The sequence below is a fragment of the Condylura cristata genome, unplaced genomic scaffold (assembly GCF_000260355.1).
Source record: "Condylura cristata isolate star-nosed mole 26May11 unplaced genomic scaffold, ConCri1.0 scaffold00031, whole genome shotgun sequence".
NCBI lineage: Eukaryota > Metazoa > Chordata > Mammalia > Eulipotyphla > Talpidae > Condylura > Condylura cristata.
The window spans coordinates 21472134-21497153 of NW_004567132.1; the positions used below are offsets into that span (position 1 = coordinate 21472134).

At 36.0% G+C, this 25020-nt stretch overlaps 1 protein-coding gene across 3 annotated transcripts in view; it reads left to right on the forward strand.

Moving 5' to 3' along the window:
• CTNNA2 (catenin (cadherin-associated protein), alpha 2) overlaps window positions 1-25020 on the forward strand; it is a 1016972-nt gene that overhangs the window by 956028 nt on the left and 35924 nt on the right. For all 3 annotated transcript variants that reach the window (XM_012731478.1, XM_004691582.1, XM_012731477.1), the window contains exons 14-16: window positions 4528-4641; window positions 12663-12844; window positions 23507-23612. In XM_012731478.1, coding sequence (XP_012586932.1) covers window positions 4528-4641; window positions 12663-12844; window positions 23507-23612 — 402 coding nt within the window. The remainder of the gene's footprint in view (window positions 1-4527; window positions 4642-12662; window positions 12845-23506; window positions 23613-25020) is intronic.

Below are 25020 nucleotides of genomic sequence, written 5' to 3' on the forward strand. Positions count from 1 at the left end.
TGCATGGTCTCTATTAATTTATATCTGGGTGTATGGATTCTTGTCCTTAGGACTGCCTGTAGATTGCACAGAATCTATTCCCTTTCAACACGCTCTGTAGCTCCCATTCTTTCCTGACTTGCTAGGTTAAGAAAAAAATAACTACAACAATTCAACAAAATGACCTATAAAGTGCAGTATCTTAGAAGTCAGACATACTTAGGTATTTGAGTCTAAATTAGTTTTTCTCCCCCGGTTCTGAGAAATAGTTAGCATGCATCACTTTATGACTTTAAGAGGGACAGCTTGATAGCTTATTTACATATATTGTGAAATGACTACCACAGTAGGTACAGCTAATACCCATGCAGATACAATTTTAAAAAAAGAAAATGAAAAAAAAAAAAAAAACTCCTTGTGAAGAGAACTCTTAGGGTTACTTGTAATATTTATGTATCACATAAAGCAGTGTTAATATAGTCATGTTGTAAGTACATAGCTAGTGCTTTCTCACAACAAAGTTTGTACCTCTTGACCTCTTTTCTCTAATTATCCTTTTCTCTACCAAATGTAATCACAAGTCTGATATCTTTTTCTATAAGTTTGGGTGATTACACATATGTATATATATATACATATATATATATATACATACATATATACATATATACACACACACGTGTGTGTGTGTTTAAGATTCCATTTGTAAGTGAAAACAGACTTTATTTTGTCTGAATGTTTTCACTTAGCATCATACTTTTTATGTTGTGGCATAGGGTAGAATATAATTTCCTCCTCTTTTATGGCTGAAAAGTAACCACCTTTGGGTGTATGCTTGTCCATTCACTGACAGATACTTCGGTAGTTTCCATGTCTTGGCTATTTTAAATGTTCCTGTGAACATGGGAGTCCAGATACCTTTTCAAAATACTATTTTCATTCTGTTTTGTCTGATGTAAGTATTACTTTTGAAGGGTTATCATTTGCTTGAAATACCTTTTTTTCCTTCCTTCACTCAGTCAGTGTGTGTCTTTAAGGCTAAAAGGAAACTCTTGTTGGTAGTTTGTTACTGAGTATTTAAATTCAACTATTTCTCATATTTTCATTGAGAATTTAATCTTCATACTTAGCAATAACTTACTGTTCTTATTGTTTTGTAAGGCTTGTTCATCGGTTTCTGGCTGTTTTGTAAATCCACTGTTCTTTTTACATATCTTGCTGTCTTTGTGTTTGTGTGTGTCTTATTTTTTATGTCTCTTAGTATCAATATGCTTAAACTTCTTTATTTTTTTAATTTATATAATTACTAATGGATTTTTCCTATGGTTAACAAAAGACCTATAAACTATTTTACACTTCAAATGCCCTATTTATTTTAAACTGATAACTATTTAACTTCAATACAATTCATAAACTTTTCACTTTTCTCTTCCTCCTCATATTTTAGGCTATTGCTTTTACAATTTATATGCCTTTTATATAATGTAGCTAAGAACAGATTATTTTAATTTTGGTTATTTTAACTAAATTACTTTTTCAGCTTTTAAAGAAACATTGTGATTTATGCTTCACCATTATGATATTGCAGATCTAAATGCTTCTCTATGTGTATCATATACATATATTATTACAAGTGAGAGTGATGATACATTTTTGTGTTTGTTTTAATATTTAATCACATTCTTGTACTTGGACTGAAAGAACTGCATTTCTTATAATGCAGGTCTGGATTTCCTCTGCATTTTGTTTAAGAAAGTTTCCAGCACTCCTCCATTTCTGAACAGATTATTGACAATTATTTTCTTTCAATACTTTGAATATCACCCTATTCTGTCTGGCATGAAAAGTAAAAAATCCATCAGCAATATTATGGAGGTTCCCCTGTATGTATCTTCTCTCCATTCTTTTCCTACTCTTAAAAATCTTTGAAAATTTAATTATAATGTGTTTCAGTGTACCATTATAAAGTTTCAATTCATTTGGTGTCTTTTGGGCCTCAGGGATCTGATGTTTTATTTTACTCCCCAGATTGGAGTGTTTTCAGCCATTGTTGTTTTAAATATACCTATGTGCTTTTCTCTTTCCCTTCTGGAATTACCATAATAAATAAATAAATATATATTATCATCGTGTCCCCCATAATTCCTATAGACTTTTTCCTTTTTTGCTGTGTGTGCATTTGTCTGTGTAATTTCAATTTGCCTGTCTTCTGGGTCACTGATGCTTTTTTTCTCCATGACTGAATTTACTTTTTGAAACTCTCTATTGAAATCTTCAGTTCAGTCATGGTGTTTTTCAGCTCTAGGGTTTCTGTTTGGATGTTTATTATGTTTACTATTTCCTGGCTTTTTCCAGGCAGTATGATTTTCATTTTGTTTAATTGTGTGTATTTTCTTTTTGTTCACTAGACTTCTTTCAGAGAAATATTTGAATTATTTGAGAGTTCATAGATCATCATTTCTTAAAAGTTAGTTATTGGGGTCTTATTAGTCTCCTTTGATGGTGTCATGTCCTATTATAGTATATTTGGAGGTGAGGCACCTGAAGGACTGAAATGGCGGGGGGCATCACTAACTTTGACCAGTTAATTTAATGTTACTAGCAGGGTTTCCTGCTCAAATGAAGCTGTAGGATGGAGTCTGTATTTTCCCTGTTCCTCTGCCAGGCTAACTACTGTGGTAGGATTTGGACTATATTCAGTAGTAGAAGGGGGTATGAATTTGCAGATCAGCTGGCTGAGACTTAGGATCTATCCAGCTCATTGCTTGGAGGCTCAAATCAAGTCTGTGCATGCACTAAATCCCCTTATCTGGTGAGGCTATTGGTTTTGCTCTGTAAATGGGGGGAAGCATGGGTTGCTCAAGTGTCACTGGAAAAAAGAGCTATTGAATGGGCTAGGTAAATTCCTGTGTGCTGTGGATAGATTCTCTGGTCAGACAGATCAAGGCTTTATTCAACAATTAGCAGGGTTATGATTACATTCCCTCTCCAGGTCCAAAAAGAAAAGTAGCTCCTAAACTAGCATGGCTGTGTTTGTTAACTAGTGTTAACCTCTACCCCACATTCCTTGGGGTCAACAGAGCCACTAACTTAGCACTTGGGGTGTTCACCTCTGCCTGTCTACCTCTTACCTTGAACACTGATGTTCTATACAGCTTCCAAGAGTACCACATGGTCAGAGGTGATAGTAAAGCACTCTCCACAGTGGGCTGAGTGTGGACACTCTGTATCTAGGGCCTGTAGAATTCCTGATTTGAAGATTGAAATCAAGCAGATCTTTACTTACCCTGCTGAATTCCCTAATGAAACTTTGCCTCTGACTTTGTCTCACAGATTAAGTCTGCAGTTACTTATGTTGAGATTACTATTTGTCCACTGCAGTATGAACTTGGTATGCCAAAGAAGCTTTATGATGAGTCCCCACCCCATAATCTGTCCAACTCAGACTCCCAGTGATTAAGCTCCATAGATCCCCTGAAATTCTTTTAGTTTTTAATAATAAAAGACTTCCCACAAGCTCATGATACTGGAGGGGTTTTCCCCACTAGATTCTATTTCCCACTTGAGATAAAGGAGGCTAAAGGGAGACCTTTCTGAATGATGCTGTGCTGGCCTGGAAGTGGGGAAATTTGGTCAACATGTGACAGTTTTACCTTCTAATGAAGCATGTCTTGGTCTCTGTGATGGCAGGAAGGGGGGATACTTTAGAATCATTCCCTTCTTCTATGATTCTCCTAGGGATTTTTCATGAATAACTATCTCTCTCTCTCTCTATATATATATATATAGGTAGATAGATAGATAGATAGATAGATAGATAGATAGATAGATATAGATAGATATAGATATATCTATATATATAGATAGATTAAGATATAGAGATAGATATATGTATGACAACATGGAGTTCATTACTGAAACTTCACAGTAGTCATAGACTTAACTATAGTTATCAACATCATTTCACACAGCCTGAAACCAAAGCTAAAAGAGGAGTTTGCCAGTGATCACAAAGGGATTCATAGTTGTCATGACTCCTGATCTATTAGTCATCACCCTTATACTATAAGGCTTAATGATTGCATCTGATATTTTTTCAGGTCTGGTCTCTGACTTAGAGATGATAACTCCTTTTGTTTATTGAGACTAAAGCAGAGCTAGAATAGAGCAAAAGAGGCTTTAAAGAGCAAGTGTAGTTGTACCTTGTTGATTTCCTAACTTATAATAGATTCATATGGGTGGAGTAATACACATATACACTTTTTCTTACTATTAGAAAGCATGTCATGTCAAGATTCAAATTTGCTAGATCTACAGAAGGAAGTTGTAAGTAAAATGTACTTTTAAAGGTACATAAATTAGGGCAACGTAAGTTTGCTGGCTCCATTCTAGTGAGTACCCTCCTGTATCATCCCTTACTCAAATTTCCAAAATGTTACTTTCTCCTGGGAGGGGCTACTTAGCATCAGCAGTGAATATACATACACATGGAATTGAAGCTTGTCAATTATAAAGTAATGTCTTTTCTCTTCTCCTCTGTATGCCCAGACTCCAGAAGAACTAGAGGATGATTCTGACTTTGAGCAGGAAGATTATGATGTGCGCAGCCGGACAAGTGTTCAAACCGAAGATGACCAGCTCATTGCAGGCCAGAGTGCTCGGGTGAGTGGATGTCCAGTGTTATGATTTGGTGCATAGGACATGTGTTCACCAAATTCATCTGGAGTAATTGCTGATTCCAGGGACTTGGCACCCAAGAATTTGTAGCTAAGAAATGTGTGTCTCATTTGCAATTTTTTTCTTTTAAATATTTATTTATTTATGCATACCAGAACTGGGTGCAGGCCAGAATTGTGGGAGGGGATGAAAGGATTCACCAGAGACAGAGTGGGGAGCAGAATAGGTGGATTGACTGAAATACACTGCTGAGGAGGGCAGTGGTGAGACAGGAAAGGTCTGCTGTGCCATGTGGGTCAGAGCATTTATAAGAACCAAACTGCTTGTTACTATTGTCAATGCTTAAAACACAAGACCTTTGAATCAGCTCACAGGTAGTATAGGGCAGGATAGGTCTTCCCTTCAGGGGTTGGGAGGGTCAGCCTTTTTTCCCTTGGAGAGATTGGCCTTAGTTGTTCTATGAGGTAGGCCAACTGTTATGTATAGTAATGACTCATTACTTTCAATCTTTTGTTGTTTCTATTAAACTTGAACTGAAAGTTTAAAAAAAAAAATCTTAGAAACTTAAACTGATATTTAATCCCCTGGTTGGAGATTGAACTCACACTGCAGTAGCTGTGGATAGTTTCATAGTGTTTTTTTTTTTTTTTTAAAGATTTATTTATTTATTCATATAGAACTGGGGTACAGGTCAGAGATGCGGAGAGTGAGAGGATTCACCAGAGACAGAGCGGGAAGCAGAACAGGCAGATTGACAAAGTACACTGCTGAGGGGAGCAGCGGGCGGGCCAGGAGAGGTCTGCCGCGCCATGTGGTCACCTCCGGGGCTGGCGGGATCGAACTCATGTGGAAGTGGCTTAAGCTTCTTAGTGCTGTGCTTTAACCCGCTGCGCCACCAGGGAGGGCCAAGTTTCATAGTGTTTTAAAACCTTTGTGCCATCAGGGAGATCCTCATCTGGTGGTGTTATTTATTTATTATTAAGCAATTCACTACCATGGAAATAACCTTTTTAAAGATTTACTTATTTATGCATACAAAAACTGGGGTATAGGCCAGAGGTACAAGGGGCGAGAAGATACACTAGAGACAGAGTGGGGAGTGGAATGGGCAGAAATACAGAAATACACTGCCTAGGGAGCAGCATGTGAAGCAAGAGAGGTATGCCCTGCTATATGGGTCACATCCTTGGCTGGGGATCAAACTTGTTCTTCAGTCACTGTAGATGGCTTCATAGTGCTGGCACTTCAACCTGTTCTGCCACAAGGGAGGCCCCATGTATGCTACAGAGCATAGCTGCAGGTCTTCAAGGTGCAGGTGATATCAAATGAAATCTTGAGGACTATAAGAGAGCATGAGAATATCTTGTATTGAAAAACTCAATGTCACTAGGGCAAAAGCAATCAAATTATAGTAGATCTGATAATTACATATTCTAATTATGAATTTTAACTTCAGATAGTGAATAGGAAGTGTGAAGTTGAGAGATATTTAGGTTACATAATAGGAAACCACAATTCAACTGGCATAGGAAATTGACAATCAGAAATTTAATTGAAGAGGACTCAAAAATAAATCAACTAAGTCTTACTGTTGTCAAGAAAATCTTTTTGTGCTCTTTCATGTCCTAACAGTCTCATTTAACAATTAAACGATCCTGAAGATATAGATGAATATTGACAGAGAAAATGTGAGTATAAAAATCAGAATGTGAAAACATCAAAGATACACTAGTTTTGATTTCAGACATGTTTGACTTGTAAGTGTAAAAGGGAGCATGAGTGAGGCCTGTGGTCTGATACATGGTGCTTAATCTCTCGGAGCTCCAGTTCATCATCTGTAAAACATGAATAGTCAAATGACTTGATAAGCTTTTTCTGATATTTTGCCTATTGAATACTTGTAAATGAAGAAATATGACTAGTTTATATATTTAATAAGAGATAGCTGATAATTACTCTTTGGAAGAATAATCTCTTCTGATCTTAGACAGGTGACAGTAAAGTACACAAAAGAGCAGGATCTCCATTCTTGGAAAATTCCTTGTAGACTCTAATCTCCTCAAAATTTTTGAAAATGAGGAAGTTCATTAATTGAGTCTGTGTTGCAATAAAGTAATTTATCAATCAAATCATTTTTTCAAATTAAATAAAAACAGCATTTTTATGTCAATGACAAAAAACAAGTTTGAGCAATTCATCCAAAGATTGATTAGTTCAGATTTAACTTGACTGACTGTATTGATACAACCAGTATTCTTTGTTTTCTGAGACTAAGGTGTATTTATTATACAACACTTACTTGTTTTATAATCACGATCTGGTTCAGTGGCACGATTAGCCCACTTTTCTTCACAAGAAAGAAGCCAGTCCCAATATACATTCATTTCACACATCTTATCACATTAGAAATTTAGTCAGTTATGTCTGGAAACAAAAATTAGGTGGCATCTGCTACTTGATTATTTTTTCTTCATCCAATGGTTAGAAAGGTAATAGTCTTTTTGGAAAGGCTCTCAGCATGATTGAGTCTGTTCCAAGATAGTGAGAACAGAGTATGCTTATAATCCAGTAGGTGCTGATTTGTCTTTGGGGACTATCACATGGTCTGCATGATTAAGTTGCAGTAGATAGCACTTGTTATTGAGTCAGCCTATTTTAGTCTGTAATTATATGATGGCAAATCAGAGACATAGAATTATGGCTGTAAGTTGGAAATAAGAGGGTGCATTGAATTGCTGAGATGACAGATGTTCGAACTTTTGACCAGAGAAGTGTGTTAATTTGTTGAAAATTGTGAAGGAGGCAAACGTTGTCTTGGATGCAAGTAGTTACTCTTGCCTGTGGCTGGTCCTTCTGTTACTGGTCTTATTTTGTGTTCTCATTCAGTCATATTCTTTCTCTCGAAAAGTGGTCAATTAATCTAAAAGGACGTTAAGATGTGAGAAAAGCTTTTAGTGCCATTCCCAACATTGCTCTCAACTTCTGGGTTCTGATGTTTATTTCATGTTTACTCCCTGTCCTGTTTGTCTGCAATACCTGTGAAAGACAAAGAATGACATCAATCATATCTTAACGTGGTAAAATGTGGATGTGATCATCCCCTGAGATCTTAGGGATACTTATAAGCTTTATTTTAAAGGTTGATAAAATTGTAGGAACAATCTTAAACACTTGAGTTTGGTGATAGAAGATATTATTTGGGGCCTCTGAGTGGCACAAAAGTTAAAGTCTCAGTGCTGTTAAGCTGTCGCCAGCCACTGCAGTGTGAGTATGATCCCCAGCCAGGCAGCTGACACATATGGCACAGTAGACCTCTCCTGTCTTAGCAACTGCTCCCTCATCAGTGTATTTTACTACATCTGTCTGCCCTGCTCCCCACTCTGTCTCTGATGAATACTCTCACCCCTGCTCCTTGGCCTACACCCCAGTTCTTGTATGCATACATGCATACAAGATAAATCTTCATAAAATACCTTCTTTGTTTTTTGTTTTTTTTTTTTTTAAGATTTATTTATTCATACAAAACCGGGTACAGGCCAGAGATGCAGAGGGTGAGAGGATTCACCAGGGACAGAGTGGGGAACAGAACAGGCAGATCAACAAAGGTCACTGCTGAGGGGAGCAGCGGGCGGGTCAGGAGAGGTCTGCCACCCCAGGTGGATCTCCTCAGGTACAGGCGGGGATCTAACTAATGTGGAAGTGGCTTTAGCTTCTTAGTGCTGCGCTTTAACCCACTGAGCCACCAGGGAGGGCCCCCCTTCTTTGTTTTTTTGTTTTGTTTTGTTTTGTTTTGTTTTGTTTTTAAGTTACATAGATCTGATTTTAAATACAGACTTGGTCAGTCTCTCACTTTAGGGAACTTCCTTAACCTCTCTATGCCTCACCAACTTGTGTGTGTACCTCATAATGTCCTTAGGAGAACTGCATGCTGAAATACACCACAAAACTTACTACATAATAATGCTAAGTTGATGCTAAGGCAGGTCAAATCATTTAACCTGAAGTAGCTGGACAGTAGAAGCAATCGTGAAAGTTTTACTTGAGTGAATGTGACAATTACCTCAATTTTCCAATTCACTTCACAGAATGAGACTGGTAAAAGATCCACTCTCACTAATCTTTATTACCCCACTTTGAAATCAAGTGAGTAGATTGAACACGTTGGCTTTAGTGCTTTTAATCATGTGTAAATACTCATGTACTTGAAGCCTTTATATTAGATTCTTGCTCTGCATTTAAACAAATCACACTGGTCCATCTGGAGATCCAAAGACTTTAAATGTTTTTCTCTTTCAGACTAAAAAAAAAAATAAAAGATAAAAGTCAATAGCTCCTTGAGACTTAGATGGAAGGAAAGATACTGGGATGAGTGGTGATTGGCTTATATCAGTGATTTGCATTTTCACTCGGTAATTATAGTTTATAGCATCAGATGGTAGGCTATTCGGTGCAAAGGCTGGAAATCGGGAGGGGTAGAGGGACTTGCAGATTCAAGTCTTTGATGCCACCAGTCGGTGGCCCTAGATCAGTCAGATTAACAGTCTGTAATGCTGTACTTGAACTAGAAACAACGGACATTCAGACCACCCTCTGGTGGCATCACATGGAGAAGTGACTTTTCTCCTTGGCTTGCTCCCTTTCTTCTTGGCTATGAACATCATTTTTCTCATGATCCTTTAGCTCGAGAGAATGAACAATTACATGTTATATATTTTTGCATCAAACTTGCTTTGAATATAGACAGTTTTTTTTTCCTAGCAAGAATGGCTTTAATGTGTTAACATTTCAAACTGCTGAGTTACATTGATAAGACCTAATTAAAACTCATGTGTTGAATTTTAATTTGATTAACTTGCAAATTTCACAGTTTGTGATCTACTGTTTATAGATAACCTTTTTTTAAATTCCAGTTTCAGAAAAGGTCAATTATGAATTTTTAAAAGCCAAGAGCATTTTAAGAATATTTAGGAAAAGACTCTGGCTCATTGATAGCTACATAAGCAGAAGAAAACGTAACAAAATTTGCACACAAGTCACACACCATTAGGTACATTATGTGAGTTGAGCACCCCTAAAAACAGAATAACATCTTTGCAAATCTGCTTTGAATGGACTAGTTTTTTTCAGAATTTTGCCCTTAGAAAATGTTAGTTCTGACACTTTTCTCAAACTGTGTTGATGCAATGAATGGGAAAAATTTAAGCAGTCAATCAGAAGATACTTATAAAGCATCTAATCTCTGAAGGATGCTAAGACCCCCTACCTTAAGGAAGCTCTCAGAAAAAACTGGAAGAGTAAATTCAACATTAGAGAGCAGAGCAGTTAATATTCAATTTTAGAGAGTTAATATTCAAATTCTAAATTGTATAACTGAAAACTCAAGCAACACAGTCATGGAGAAGTATATACCATTCAATGCACAAATTAACCATTTTCAGGACAATGAAATGTTTTCTATCTGGAGATGGGGTATAGAGGCTGAATAGATGTCTGTAGGGTAGCTTTACAGATTATTTTAAAGAGAAATACCTAGTGAGTGTTATAAAAGATGTTAGTTAGGACTTGTAAAATATCAGTAAAACTTGATATTGATTTTGTATGAGGACAAATGAATCTAGGACAGCATTAGATCACCAGGGATGCTTCAAGAAAAAAAAAAAAAGTGCCTATTTAGCTTCTTTAAATGCAAACTATATCAAATGCAATGGGATAGCTCTAATCAGCACAGTATTATGTAAGTCAAGTTATGGCAAGCCCTTTTATACATTAACCATATTTTAAAATTACCTTTTAAAAGTATTTTTAACAATGTACTTTAAATACCGTATTTGTACCAGTCTGGCTTTTTTAACGTGTTGTAATTTGTGTGTCTGTTTTCCCATCATACACACAGGTACTTACTATTTGTATAGTTTCACACGTGCAAACATGAAATTTATTTTTTTAAAGATTTATTTATTTATGTATACAAGATCTGGGGCATAAGCCAGAAGTATGGGGGTAAGGGTGAGAGGAGTCACCGGAAACAGAGTGGGGGAGCACTCCAACAGCAGATCTACTGAACTACACTGAGCAGCAGGTGAGACAGGAGAGGTCTGCTGTGCCATGTGGGTTAGCTGCCTGGCTGGAGATCAAATTCCTGCTGCAAGGGCTGGTGATAGCTTTTGAGTGCTGTGACTTAACCCCTTGACCACCAGGAAGGCCTGAAACATGTAATTTAAGAGACCTGGTTTTCTATTGAGAAGATGTAACATTTGGTTAGTTGCTAGTCCAAAGACTCTTATATGCAAATCACATAAGTGTGCCCCTTTTCTGGGCGGGTGCATTCTCATTCTATGATGCTCAAACTGGGGACATAGCTAGGGATTGCAGAGATACTCACCCCCCTTACCCTCCTTGACCCCCTTGGCCAGAAGGCTCATACAGTGTGAAACTTGAGTGGTTGTATCCCATGTTCCATTGTGCACAATGGTCAGGACAAGATTAGCTTACTTCAGTTTGAATCCTATTTCTGTAGCTAATTGGTTGTGTAATTATGGGGAATTTAACTTTTCTGGGCCTTCATACCACTATTAGTAAAACAGAGGCAATGTTTATCTTGTAGAATGAACAAACAGCTTAAGTATTTGACATAAGCCTCACAACACAATCTCGGTACTGTATAGTTACATCAATTTTCATAATTTGTATGTAAATGTTTATTACTCTTATATATGAAATATTAGGGATGACCCATTATGATCCATTAGCAATAACCTCTAAACCCAAGTCAGTGACAAATCTTATGTGCCCAATTTTTACGTTCATGACTATGGATGTTTTTATGAGATGGCAACTACTTCACCTTCAAATATTTCACTTATTGTGGGAGAAGCTTTACAAATTAGGAAGAAGGGATTTTTTTGAGTATATATTAGTCTACTTGTCTTTTCTACAAACTCTAGGTTCTTCATATCCTGTGTTCCTTGTCTCTCATCTGCAGAATACATATATTTCAGCATTAGAAGGAAACTAGTGCCTGTGACCTTATCCCCATATTTCTGTCTCTGAAGAAAATTGCATATAACTCTGTAAAGATGCAGTTAGGTGATTTCAAATATTTCACTTAGAACCTGGCACTTTAGTAATATTTAACAAATACAGTCAATTCTCCTTATTTGTGGTATTTATGTTCTATAAATTCATCATGAACACTTGATGAACTACTGCTGAATCACTGCTTCCAGGGAATATACAGGTTTGGTTTCTAAGAGCTGCTAATGCCAATATTCCTCAAACTGATACATACATACCTTTGGCTAATGAGTATTTGGGTCTAAATATCTTATTTTATATGTTTGATTCATTAACATTGAGCATCTTTTGAAAAACAACCTTTGCTTCCTAGCCCCATACTTGATGCCACCAAACTTCTCTCTTCAGAGAGCCATTCTTATCCCAGGATTTTCATAAAGCGGGGAGGGAGTGGGGGTTTGGAGTAGATATACCATCCTAAAATGCCCTGGGCAGGGAATTATATCATCCTAAAATGCCCTGGTATATAAACATGGACTCCATCAGTAACACTCATGAAAATCAGCTATCATTTAAAATTCCTTTCCTTCCAAGTGACAGAGGGCTTTTTTTCCTTTTTCCCTCTTTTCTGAACATATTTCAGTGTTGAAAGAGGTGCATTCTTTCATCTGGTAAAAGTTTCCTGAAACCAAATATAAAAATTGTCAAGAATAGATTCTTTTGAACAAACATATGTCATCAAAGCAACCTAGAAATTCTGTTACTGTCAATGTGCATGTACCTCTGGATCGCTCTGTGTTTTTGTATGTGGGAGTGAGGATTGGGAAGCTGTGCTTTTGCCTTGCCAGGGGTGAAGATGGAATTTCCAAAATAATAAGTCAGCCTATCAACTCTGTCAGACTCTGGCTCTGCCCTAAAGTGGAAGCAGAGTCAAACTACAATCTATATTTTCTGTGTCACCTTTAGTCCTATTTTCTCTGTAACCCACACAGGCCATCATGGCACAGCTACCACAGGAGGAGAAGGCAAAAATAGCTGAACAGGTGGAGATATTCCACCAAGAGAAGAGCAAGCTGGATGCTGAAGTGGCAAAATGGGATGACAGCGGCAATGATATTATTGTGCTGGCCAAGCAGATGTGTATGATCATGATGGAAATGACAGACTTCACAAGGTGAGGCCCAGAGACAAGGAGATGAAAAAGTCATTAAATTCAGAAGTGTAACAGTGGGTATTAGCTTGTGAAAGCCTACTTAAACATTTAAATATTACATCAAAGCAAGGCAGTGATATTATAAAATTTACATGTGTGAGTCAAAATGATCTGAATCTAATTCTTACCATATAGATCTTTTTGGTCAAGGAGAACAGGCTGGTTTTTGTAATTATCATTTTAATTACCCTAAGTTAGTCATATACTCAAACCGCAGGGGACTGGCCGATTCATTTTTTGGTCTGTGTGGTTTTTCAATATGTTTATTGTTCAGAAGATAAGGAGACTGATTGTTCATATCCTTTTGGAAAGATAGGACCTTCAGCATAGTTGTGTGCATGTACGTATATGGTATGATTTAATGCTAGTTCATGGATAAAGCATTAAGTTCAGTATATATTTTTCCATCACATTCAAACAATCGAGTTTAACATTTTCAGATTCCATGAATTTGACAGTTAAAGTTAAAAATTGTGTACAACTGCTTTGAGTGTTAACTTTTACTATCTCAAGAAACCAGTCAGAATTTTGCTCAAGAGCCTTTCCTTACCAGAGGTCACTGCTGTTTCTGCATTGCATTTTCAGTCTCCTTTTCAGAGGAGGGGACAGTTTTGACTGTCCTGCCACACAAAGGGCAAACCAAGGGACAGCAAACTTCCAATGACAAGGTTCCTGGATTTTAAAGCACATACCAGGTTGATTTGAATCAGTCTCTTACTCTTCATTTATATGTAAAATGGGAAAACAATTTCATAGTAGGTTTTTTTTTTTATTATTTATTTATTTATGTATACAGAACTGGGGTAGAGGCCAGAAGTGCAAGTATGGTGAGAGGATTCACCACATACAGAGTGGGGAACAGAACAGGCAGATTGATGAAGTACACTGCTGAGGGAAGCAGGACAGGTCTGCCATGCCATGTGGATCACCTCCAGGGCTGGCAGGAATCGAACTCATGCTGAAGTGGCTCTAGCTTCTTAGTGCTGTGCTTAACCTGCTGAGCCACCAGGGAGGGCCTTCATGGAAGTTTTAAAGTACAAAAGGGTTTGAACTATACAGTCATGAAAATGTAATTTATCCTTTTTTTTTTTTTAAGATTTATTTATTTGTGCATACAGAACTAGGGTACAGGCCAGAGGTGCAGGGGTGGAAGAGGATTCACCAGAGACAGAGTGGGGAGCAGAACAGGCAGACTAATAAAGTACACTGCTGAGGGGAGCAGCAGACAGGTCAGGAGAGGTCTGCCGCGCCATGTGGTCACCTCCGCAGCAGGCAGGGATTGAACTCATGCGGAAGTGGCTTTAGTTTCTTAGTGCTGTGCTTTAACGTGCTGCACCACCAGGGAGGGCCTGTGACTTACATTTTGTTGAAGGTTTTTAATTTTTCTGGGGAACACAGACATACATAGGCACACATGTAAAAAGTTTTTTAGTGATTCAATGTGATATTTGTTACTAAAGTTTCAAATATACACATATTATATAATATGTGTATTTTTATAGTCTGATATATGTCTACATATAACGCATACATCTTACATATACAGCAATATCAAGATATCATCTTTTGGGTGAACATATTTTAATGGTGGTTGAGTGCCTCTAATAAGAAAAGGCTACATTGCTTATTGGTTCTAATAAATAGAAACATGTCTGTCTCATTTCCTTTGCTTCTGACCAGTATGTACTAATGGCATTGCTTGATGCTGTAAATATTTTTAAATTATCTTTGACTTCAGTCAGGGAAATGACTTTAGCGTTATAGGTTGACCTTTCAGATGTTTAAATGTCATTGATTGTATAATTAGAAGTTCAGATTTGTACATTTGGTTAGTCATTGTCCACTTCATAGATACAGTTTACAGCACACAAAATGTAATAGTTGGGGAAAAAAAAGTCTGAATCATTATCACTATGAATTTTCTACAAGCCAGACCATCACGACAAACTTTGTTGGTGTTTTTCAAGGCTGGTGGGACTTAATTTGCTTGCTTTCAACATTGGATCGGCACTTTATCTGATGAATATTATGCGATCCATTAATAACATCACTTGAACAAATACTCTCATTAGTTTAAAGTGAATTATGAATCCAGTCATGTTGCTAGTTTAGATCAGGAGATTGTTATAATGTTCTAGATTATATATAATTGCATTCAAGGAAAAGATATATTTGAGCAGGTCTTGTTAGATGATGTTAAATAGTACAGACTTTCTGTTAGTCTAAGTATAGTTTTTGTATTTTCTTAAAGATTTATTTATGCTTACAGAACTGGGGTACAGGCCAGAGGTGCAGGGGCGGTGAGAGGATTCAACAGAGACAGAGTGGGGAGCAGAACAGGCAGATCTCCGAAGTACACTGCTGAGGGGAACAGTGGGCGGGTCAGGAAAGGTCTGCTGTGCCATGTGGATCACTTCCAGGGCCAGGGATGGAACTCACACTAAAATGACTGTGGCTAGCTCGCAGTGCTGTGCTCCTTCCTGTGGGGCTACCAAAGTGGGCCTTAAACTATAGTTCTAAAAGTGAAAAGAAAGCTACTTCATTTTCTTAGCGATTTCATATAATCAGTTTATGTTGATTTGAATAATTAAATCTCTAGCATGCTACTGGTTTTCAGTTTTCCTCATTGTATGATAGGCAGTGTCATATCTTTTCGTTAGAATGGAGGAACAGTACAGTAATTATTGACCAGGGAAACAGAAGAGTGTGTGGCTTGGAGATGAAACATAAGACACAGATTTTGTTGCTGGCTCTATTTGCATAGCCTACTTCTTAGCAAAGAGGATACATTTGAGTCTTTGTGGCCTCACCTAAGTTCATGGCAATCGACCCTGTGTACATACATATTAGTCCTCTTGGCATTTCCCACTTCAAGGAAGAATGATTTCTGTTCTGTGCCTTGAGGAGCTCCTGTGTACTAGGTCCTCTTATTTAAAGTAAAGATATAGCTGATTAGGAATTAAAACTTGAAGACGCTTCTCAAGTTGTAGGCTTAAAGGGCATTTGGGCACAAATATACCCTTGCCCTTTTTACCTTTTTATTTTTTCTTTATCAGAAATGAATTCATTAATTTGACTCAATACTGTCAATGACATTCTTTCCATTATTACTAAAATTGGAGAGGTTCTGCCTCATTATTTGTATAAAAACTTCTTCATGGAAGATAAAAGCTGATTATTCCTCATGTCTTTTCCTGCTCTGATCTTCACTTTCATTGCATGGGCAACAGAAGCAGCACTGTTCTGCAAAGGATGAATCCATGTTTCAAATAATCATTTTCAAAAAAGAAATAACTTGCATCAGTCTTGTGTCTCAAAAGCAAACGGTGTTCAGATTATAGCATCTCAGGAAAGAAACCCGTTTAATTGTATAGCAAGGGACAAATGGTGTTTTTAAGATCAACTGTTTTTGACTGATAAAATCTATGGGGTGTAATCACCTGCAAAGCACTGAGCCCTAGAATACATAAGATAATCACCTGATTATTGCCTGAGTTCAGACACTTGATGCCTCCACTCAGATATTTCTCAACTTGTCTTTTATTTCCAATTCTTATCTGTCCATGGTCAGTCTGATGTTACACCAAATTTTCATTAGGTCCTCTTTTCCTGGAACAGCAAAAGAGGAAAGAAAGGCTATCACATTTGACATTAGAGAACCAATTTTGTGACTTGATGCTCTTCCAAGCCCTATGTTTCTGGCTTCAGGGCCTACTTCATTTTAACTACACCACTGTGAGGTAAAACACAGTAGATATTAACCACATGTAGCTATTTAAGTTAATTGTGTGTGTATACATAATTCAGATGTAGATATCTCTATATAATCTACATATAATATATAGTCGCATCTGATATTTTTATTTTAAGTTTTTAAATATTCAGTACATCATCATTTATATATAATGTATGGCTTCCCTGTGAAATTCCCACCACCAACTCACCTGTGCACCATCACCATAGTCCCCTGTGCTCTTCCCACCCCTGTCCTGGTCCTTTTCCCTCCTCCTCCATACAGAATGTCTTTGATCTATAGTTGCCTGATGATTTTGATAATTTATTATAGTTACTTAAAAAAAAACTTAAAAATATACAGTTTTATGATACTAGGTAGTTTCATTTCACTTGACAACCATTACCACCATCTTCTAAAAACTGATTGCTTTTGGTAGTATTTACATCTCAGGTACTTCTTAATATTCAATCTTCTAATTCATGTGCATGATAAGGCTTTCCCTGTTTTTGTATCTTAAATTTCAGGAAAATTTTGTAGTTTTCGATATATAAGTTTTGCCTCATTTAAACTAGATACCTTTTAATGCCATTACAAATAGTAATTTTTTTTTTTTTTTTCACTTTGCCTTCAGATAGATATTTGTTAGTGGATTGAAGTACAACTGACCTCTGTCTGCTGGATTTACTACTGGAACTTTCCTGAATTCATTTAATAGGTTTTTTTTCATAGGACTTTTAGAGTTTTCTACGTGTGTGATCACAATGTCTGTGAACAAAGGTTATATTTCCTCTACATTTCAAATCGGAAGATTTTCACTTTCTTTTCTTGCTTAATTACTCTGGCTAACACTTCTTCAGTACTATGTTAATTAGAAGTGGCAACCTTGTTATGATCTTAGAGGAAGAGTTTCCAGTCTTTCATCATTGAGTATGTTAGCTCTAGGCTTTTACATTTTACTCAAGATGAAATCAAGTCAGAAAACTTGCTATTTCTTTAAAGCTAAAAATGGAATTATCATAGGACTTCATAATTTTTTTAGGTATTTGTTCAAAAAGTAAAAATTTAAATTCAACCTCAGATCTGAATATAAATATTTAGATGTTTTAAAAAAAAACAATAATGTAGTTAAAACAAAATGGAAGAAACCCAAATTTTCTTATGTAAATAACCTTTGTACATCTAACCATAAAATGCTGCTGAGAAGTAAATACAACTGGGGTAACTCTCAAAGAGATTATACTAAGTGAAAAATACCTGTTTCATTTGGTGTCTACTATGTGATTTTACTTAGATAACACTCAAAGTAAAAATTCATAGAGGTGGAGACTATATTAGCAATTATATCTCTGAATCATATAGAAGCTACCCACAGTGATGGGACAGTTGATACAAAGACTAGGAGAGTTTCGTATAGTAGCATGTTACTGTGCCTCAATTGTGGTAGTTATATGAAATTATACCTGTAATAAACTATCCTGCAACTCACATGCACATCAGTGAATTCATAATGTAAAATCTGAATAACCGCTTTAGGTTTTACCAGTACTAATTTCCTAGCTTTGTTTTCTATTTTTTATTCTGTAATTACGCAAGATGTTAATATTGAGGAAAATTGATTGGAAGGCATGTAAGCTGAGTTGAGTATCTTTGCTCTTCAAGATACTGGTTATTACCTAATACATTATACCCAGTTGATAGTAATGACAGTCACAGAGCCTAGCACATCACAGAAGTAAATGAGTAACTCTGAACCCCCCTTATCCAAAATGGCATGAGTTTCTTTTCTATCTTCCTTCTCATCTCTTCATGTGGGTAAAGGTGGTCATGTTACGGTGTTGTCAAGGAAATCTGGTCCTTGTGACCAGCTCAGAAATCTCATTCAATCCTTGTACTACTGTATATGTTCAGAAATTTTCAGAATCTTGAAATAATTTTTATAGTTGATTCTTTTAGGGTGTGAATGAGTTTACACCTTAGTACTTCAGATACATATTAATAGCTAGACGCTTCTGTTTGGTAGTCCAATATATTTCTTGTGTTACTTACTGAAATACACTGCTGAGAGGAGCAGTGGGTGGGTCAGGAGAGGTCTGCCACGCCATGTGTGTCAGCTCCCTGGCAGGGGATCAAACTCACGCTGCAGTGACTTCGGAGAGCTTCATAGTGTAGTGCTTTAACTTGTTGCACCACCAAGGAGAGCCCACATTTTATTACATTTTAAAGTAACACTACTCATGTAGAATTTAAAAATAAAAGGACATATAATTTAAATATGAGAATATGGAAGAAAGGATTAACATTTGTAAATGGTTATTTATTTATGCATACAAGAACTGGGGTCCAAGCCAGAGATATGGGGGTATGAGGACCTCCAGAGACAGAGTGGGGAACAGAATGGGTAGATGGACTAAAATACACTGCTAAGGAGAGCAGTGAGCAGGACAGGAGAGACATGAATCCCTGTAACGCTAGGGAGACCCAAAAGGATTAACTTTTCATTAAGTGCTTTAGGAACAATTATTTACTGGTATAAGGGGGGAAGAAAGTTTTTCTTATCTCAACTTATATACAAAAAATATAAGTGTATTTTAGTAATTAAATATGAAAAGGGAAGTTGAAAATTTTAGAATTTTAGATTATCATTATGATCTTAGAGCAAGAATGAATTGTTCTTAACCTTCTCATTTTATTAATACATAAGTGACATGTAAGTTTAAGTTACACAATGTATTTATTTGCTATACATACATATTGCAAAATGATTATCACTGAAGAAAAATCTTTAAATACCTGAGTAGCACCAGCTCTAGTGGGAGTAATCAATATGTTTGACTGTAACAAACTTAAAATTTATAATAAAGAAATAATAAATTTAGGCAGATAAGCAAAGGCTGGAAGAGGCAATTTAAACATAAATAAAAAGATTGGAATCCAAATACTTAAAGACCTTAAACAGCTTAGAATAAAAGTTGAGAAAAATGTCATGACTTGAATAGACAATATAAAAAAATTGATATATGAATAATAATTATAAAAATATTTTACTTCTTTCATCATGCAAATGAAAAAAAGTCAAATTCACAGAAAAATAAGTCCAATACTCACATTTAAAATATGAAATAAGGCCCTCCCTGGTGGCGCAGCAGGTTAAAGCACTGCACTGAGAATCTAGAGCCGCTTCCGCATGAGTTCGATTCCCGCCTGCCCCGGAGGTGACCACATGGCGTGGCAGACCTCTCCTGGCCCGCCCGCTGCTCCCCTCAGCAGTGTACTTCGTTCATCTGCCTGTTCTGCTCCCCACTCTGTCTCTGGTGAAGCCTCTTGCCGCCCCTGAGCCTCTGGCCTGTACCCCAGTTCTGTATGCACAAATAAATCTTTAAAAAAAAAAAATATGAAATAAGGGGCCTCCCTCGGGCTCAGGGGTTAAATTCTCAGCACGATCACCAGCTACTATGGCATGAGTTCAATCTTTGGCCAGGAAGCTGACTCACATGGCACAGCAGGCTTCTCCTGTCCTGTCTGCTGCTCCCCTCAGCAGTATATTTCAGTTCATCTGCCTGTTCTGCTTGTCTGTGGTGAATCTTCTCACCCCAGTACCTCTGGCTTGTATCCCAGTTCTTGTAACCATAAATAAATGAAATAGATCTTTATAAAATTAAAATAAATTATGAAATGTTATATATCTGCCCCAAATCACATAAAAATAAATATGTAACTTAAGTTTTATTAGAAAATTATCCATGTAGTCATTTCCCAAACCCAGAAGAGCCCCTGTATTGCTTTTGCAGTTCACAATACCCTCCCTTCAGCTGGGTATATCTGTGATCCTCCCATAGGACAGATGTATGGTTTTCTTTGGGGGTGGGAGGGGGGGAAGTGTTTGCTGATATCCATGGAATAGGTAGTCCTGTCATGGCCTATTTCTATTTCCAGCTTCCAACTTTTTGACTGACTAAATTCTTGAAAATTAAGACTCCCCTCTTGTGAGCATTTATAGATACACTCTAGCACTCTCAAATTCTAGTTCCTTCACCTCTGTGCTTTTTCTTCTTTATTGTCTTCCTTCTAAGGAATAGTTTTACCACCTGAATAAACAACCTTAAAAAATTAGCCTTAGCTGCCTCTGATAATCTCTTTATGTTACTGAATGAAATCGTTTTTGAAGATTTTCTTCCTTTTGTATTTTATGTAAAAGTATAAATGACATTAGGATAATCCTTAAAAGGTTTAGCGATTTCCTCTGAAAAAATGTCTTGAGTTGCTGGTTTTATGACAAGCTTTACCTCTGACAGCCTTTTTTATTTCTTCTTTGGAAATCAGACTCTAGATTGTTCAAAATAGCCTTTCTGCTTAACTTTGATAAATTGTATTTTCCTAGAAACTAGCTCGTCTAGGTTCTCAAATTTACTTTCATGAACTTGAAAGTTTTTATTTACATTTGTAATTTTCTATGTTCTAAGGCTATTTCCATCATATTTTTGAGTATTTGTTTTCCCCCATATTAACAGCAATTTATGTCTGCTTTATACATTGTTTTATCTTGGAGGAAGCCAATCACAGGTTTGTTTTACCAATGTTTAATACTTTCTCATTAATCTCTTTTTGTAATCTTATTAGTGGCTTCCTAGTCTTCTTAAATTCTTGAGTCAGATACTTAATTGTTTTCATTACTTTCCACATATTTTTAATGTATGCAATGTGTTTTTCTCTGAGATCATTACTTTAACTATTTTCATATAAATGAAACATATATACATTCTAGTACCACACTGTGATTCGGGACACAGAGGTCTTGTGCTGATTCTTTGTCTGGGTATCATGCTCAAACTTATCCCTTGGCCACAACACTTAGTCTTCCTTTTTAGATCACTTATGCTCAACTTGAAAATGAGGAAACATTTGATAATCTTAAAACCTTTACTTTGCTTTGGAGTTTGATTTCATATCCATATCACCAGCTTGCAACCCCCAAGAATGGGAATTGAGCCTATACTGTAAACTCTCAAGTTCACATTCATTATTATTGAACTTTCAGTATTGGTGAAGTCTAAATAAGAACTTGTTTTAGCAACGATATGCTAATGACTATGAATTGTAGATTCCAGTGTAATCCAAAAGACAGAAACACAAGTAAATTTAGGTCAATATAGCTTTTTTTTTCTTTACTCATTTAGCACATTTATCAAAAACATTAAACAGAAACATTAGGTAAGGCTCATGAGGCCAAATTTTCCTAAGTCCCATCAAATACTTGAGGTAAACTAATATATGTGATTGTTAGTAACAAAAACTAAGCAAATTCCAGCTCTTTGTGAATGGACTAAGATGAATGAAAAAAGTAACAATAAATATTGGCTATGAATAAAACTGCAAGTAGGAGATTTTGTAAGTGTGGAAGTTAAAGAAGTTTATTATAATGTGAACATTATTAATCCACAGATTCTGTATCAACATTTCCTTTAAAAATACAAAGCAAAAAAAGGAAAATATAGTTAGAGATGATTGAAAAAAAGTTATATAATGTGGCCAGATTATCATAATATTTAACAGTTCCATATTACATAAAACTCACATGTGAAAGCTCTGTCCATAGTTAAAAATCTAAAAAGCAACTGGCAAATTCAAAATATTTTATGGGAGAGTTAATATTACCACAGCAAAATGAAATCTTAATGTATGAATTTCCGTGTGTATGTTTATGCATTGACATGAACCCAATATGTTTTAGTTTTAGCTACTAATGTAGAAAAAATGCCAGAGGGAATTTAGGAGGGAGGCAGAACAAAATCCTTTCATTTACATTTATTTTCTGCAGCCATTTTAAGTCTTCCATTTTCTAAAATGTTATTATGTAACAATGGCAATCATTGCCCACTCTATAGAACCCTACGCAGTCTAAATAAATCACTTCTGAGTGGTTTTTCTCCACGTCTCACCACATTTCTAACTATAGGAATGTAATTTCATAGCCTTAAAAACTGCATCGATTTTCTAGATGCACATAAGGAGAACAGGATAAGTAGCATTGTTAAAAAGAAAAACAAAGATAAATATATTTAATCTATTTTTATTTACTTCTCAAAGAAGGCAATACCACAGATTTTGTTTTGTTTAAAGATAAGTGATACAGGTATATGTTTCCTTTTTTATGATCAATATGTGATGGATATATAATATTAAACATTTCGCTTCACTGTAAACCACTTGTGAGACTATAAGGCTGGTGGTTTGGAAGAATACAGACATTCACTGTCACTTTTCTGGTGCCCCTTTGTAAGTCAGCACTTGTCATGCACAGGACAACAGAAGCAAGCAGATTGTGGAAATTCCGGCTGACAGTTCCCAATTATGTACGAGAATTAATTGTTTCTCAAAGTGCCAAGTGGATTTATACATATATTTAATGTAACAATAGTATTGAACATAGTGTAAAAGAGAATACACATGCATTTCTTTTGGCTAAACTATGTTTTATGTAGAATAAAGTCTGATTTAAATTTAGGATTTAGCACTTATGACCTGGATAGCTTTATGAATTATTTGATCCTGGTTAGTACACTTTTCTTTTTCCTAAAATGAAAATGATAATCCCTATTGGGTAGAGTTGTTAAGAATGAGGTAGTATGTGTAACAGTATCAGGTAGATAGTAAACATTTATATATTAAATCTCATTGAGCTGAGGTCATCATATTTTTAATAAACTACTTTTTAAGAACATAGAAATTAAAGTAAGAATAAGTTATAAGTATGTAAGTAGAAAATACCCTTTATAAAGGAACAGAGTGGACTATTGATATGGAAATGATGTATTGACAAATAATACAGTAGATTTGTCTGTTTCTTGCCATGAAGTGAATTTTTACTTATGTTGCATATGTTGTTCCAGAGGCAAAGGCCCCTTGAAAAATACATCTGATGTCATTAATGCTGCCAAGAAAATTGCGGAAGCAGGTTCTAGAATGGACAAATTAGCTCGTGCTGTGGCTGATCAGGTAACAAAAGAACGAAAAACAACATGTGTTAAGTGGAATTACTACTTAGCATTTGGGTTCCGTTTTGTATTTTGTGTGCTCTATAGAATTTCTGTTACTGAATTGTAGAGAATCACTAACAGTTGACACGTCGACCTCTGACTCCTGAGACTAAGCTGAAGGCAAAGGAATTTCAGTTCAAGAGGCTCCTGATACCGCTGAGCTAAATTCTTGAGAAAGAAGAGCACCTACTTCTGAGGAGATATAACCACAAAGAGGGATGGATTAACCTGGTTATAGTCACCTAAAAAGTCAATTACACTGCATAGGAGGGGAAGAAAAGATAACCCTAGCTCTTGTTTTTAATCCTAATCTCACCATAATGATGTTCTTCATAATTCGCAATAATTTAATCTCTGGTATAAGTGGGATTAATTCAAAAAATCTAAAGCCTCCAAATTTCAATTTTATTTTTATCCACGTTCAAAGGTATAAGCAAGCAATACACTTTTTCAGAGTATCCTCTGTGCTTTTAAACCAAAATAAGATAAAGGGTAAACTATTTCTTAATCACAGTTTGACTGTTTCGTTGTTTTTTTTTTCGTTTGTTCGTTTGTTTGTTTTTTACTTTTCAGTTTACTTGAATTGTAACTCTAAACTCTTGTTCTAAATATGTCTTGTTTTCATAATATCACACTTTTTATAAGGGTACGTTAGGCAATAGATTTTTCCAGATACCTGATTCTTTTTTAACTATTTATTTATTCATACAAAACTGGGGTACAGACCAGAGATGCGGACAGCGAGAGGATTCACCACAGATACCTGATTCTTATCCCTGTAAACAGTTATTTACAGTTTGAACCTTTTTTTTTTTTTTAATTAATGGAGGTGGTATTTTATTTTTAAGGTATAGTCAGTAGGATTGCTTTCTTATAACTTTTTGTTGAAATAACATTATTTACTTATTGTCTGTATTTTGGAACCATAGGATGCCCCCTTTCACCTTCCCCCCCTTTCAGGGGTGATCATTGAGCTCCCACCACAAAGCACCCACAGTTTGGACCTTTTTTAAAGGAACATGTTGTAAGACTCTGAAATAGGAAATATTATGTAAACTATATGGAAACAAGATCATGAGCATGAATTTACTTACTAAACTACTATGCAATAATGCTCTCTGGAGACATTGGAAAGTATAGGCTTGCTTCCTCCATAGGTGTTTTTGGTCTCCTGTAATTTGTAAAGTTGCTTATCATTTAATCAGTCATAAAATATTAGATGTTCTAAATACTTGCTGTGCTGTCTTCACCATCCCAGTTCCTAGAATCCCTCAAGTCACCACTAAAGTTTCTCATTTTCTAAAGGTTGAAAAGAAAACATGATAAAACTGTTAGGATCACACTTAAAATAAGACAATGGATTGTCT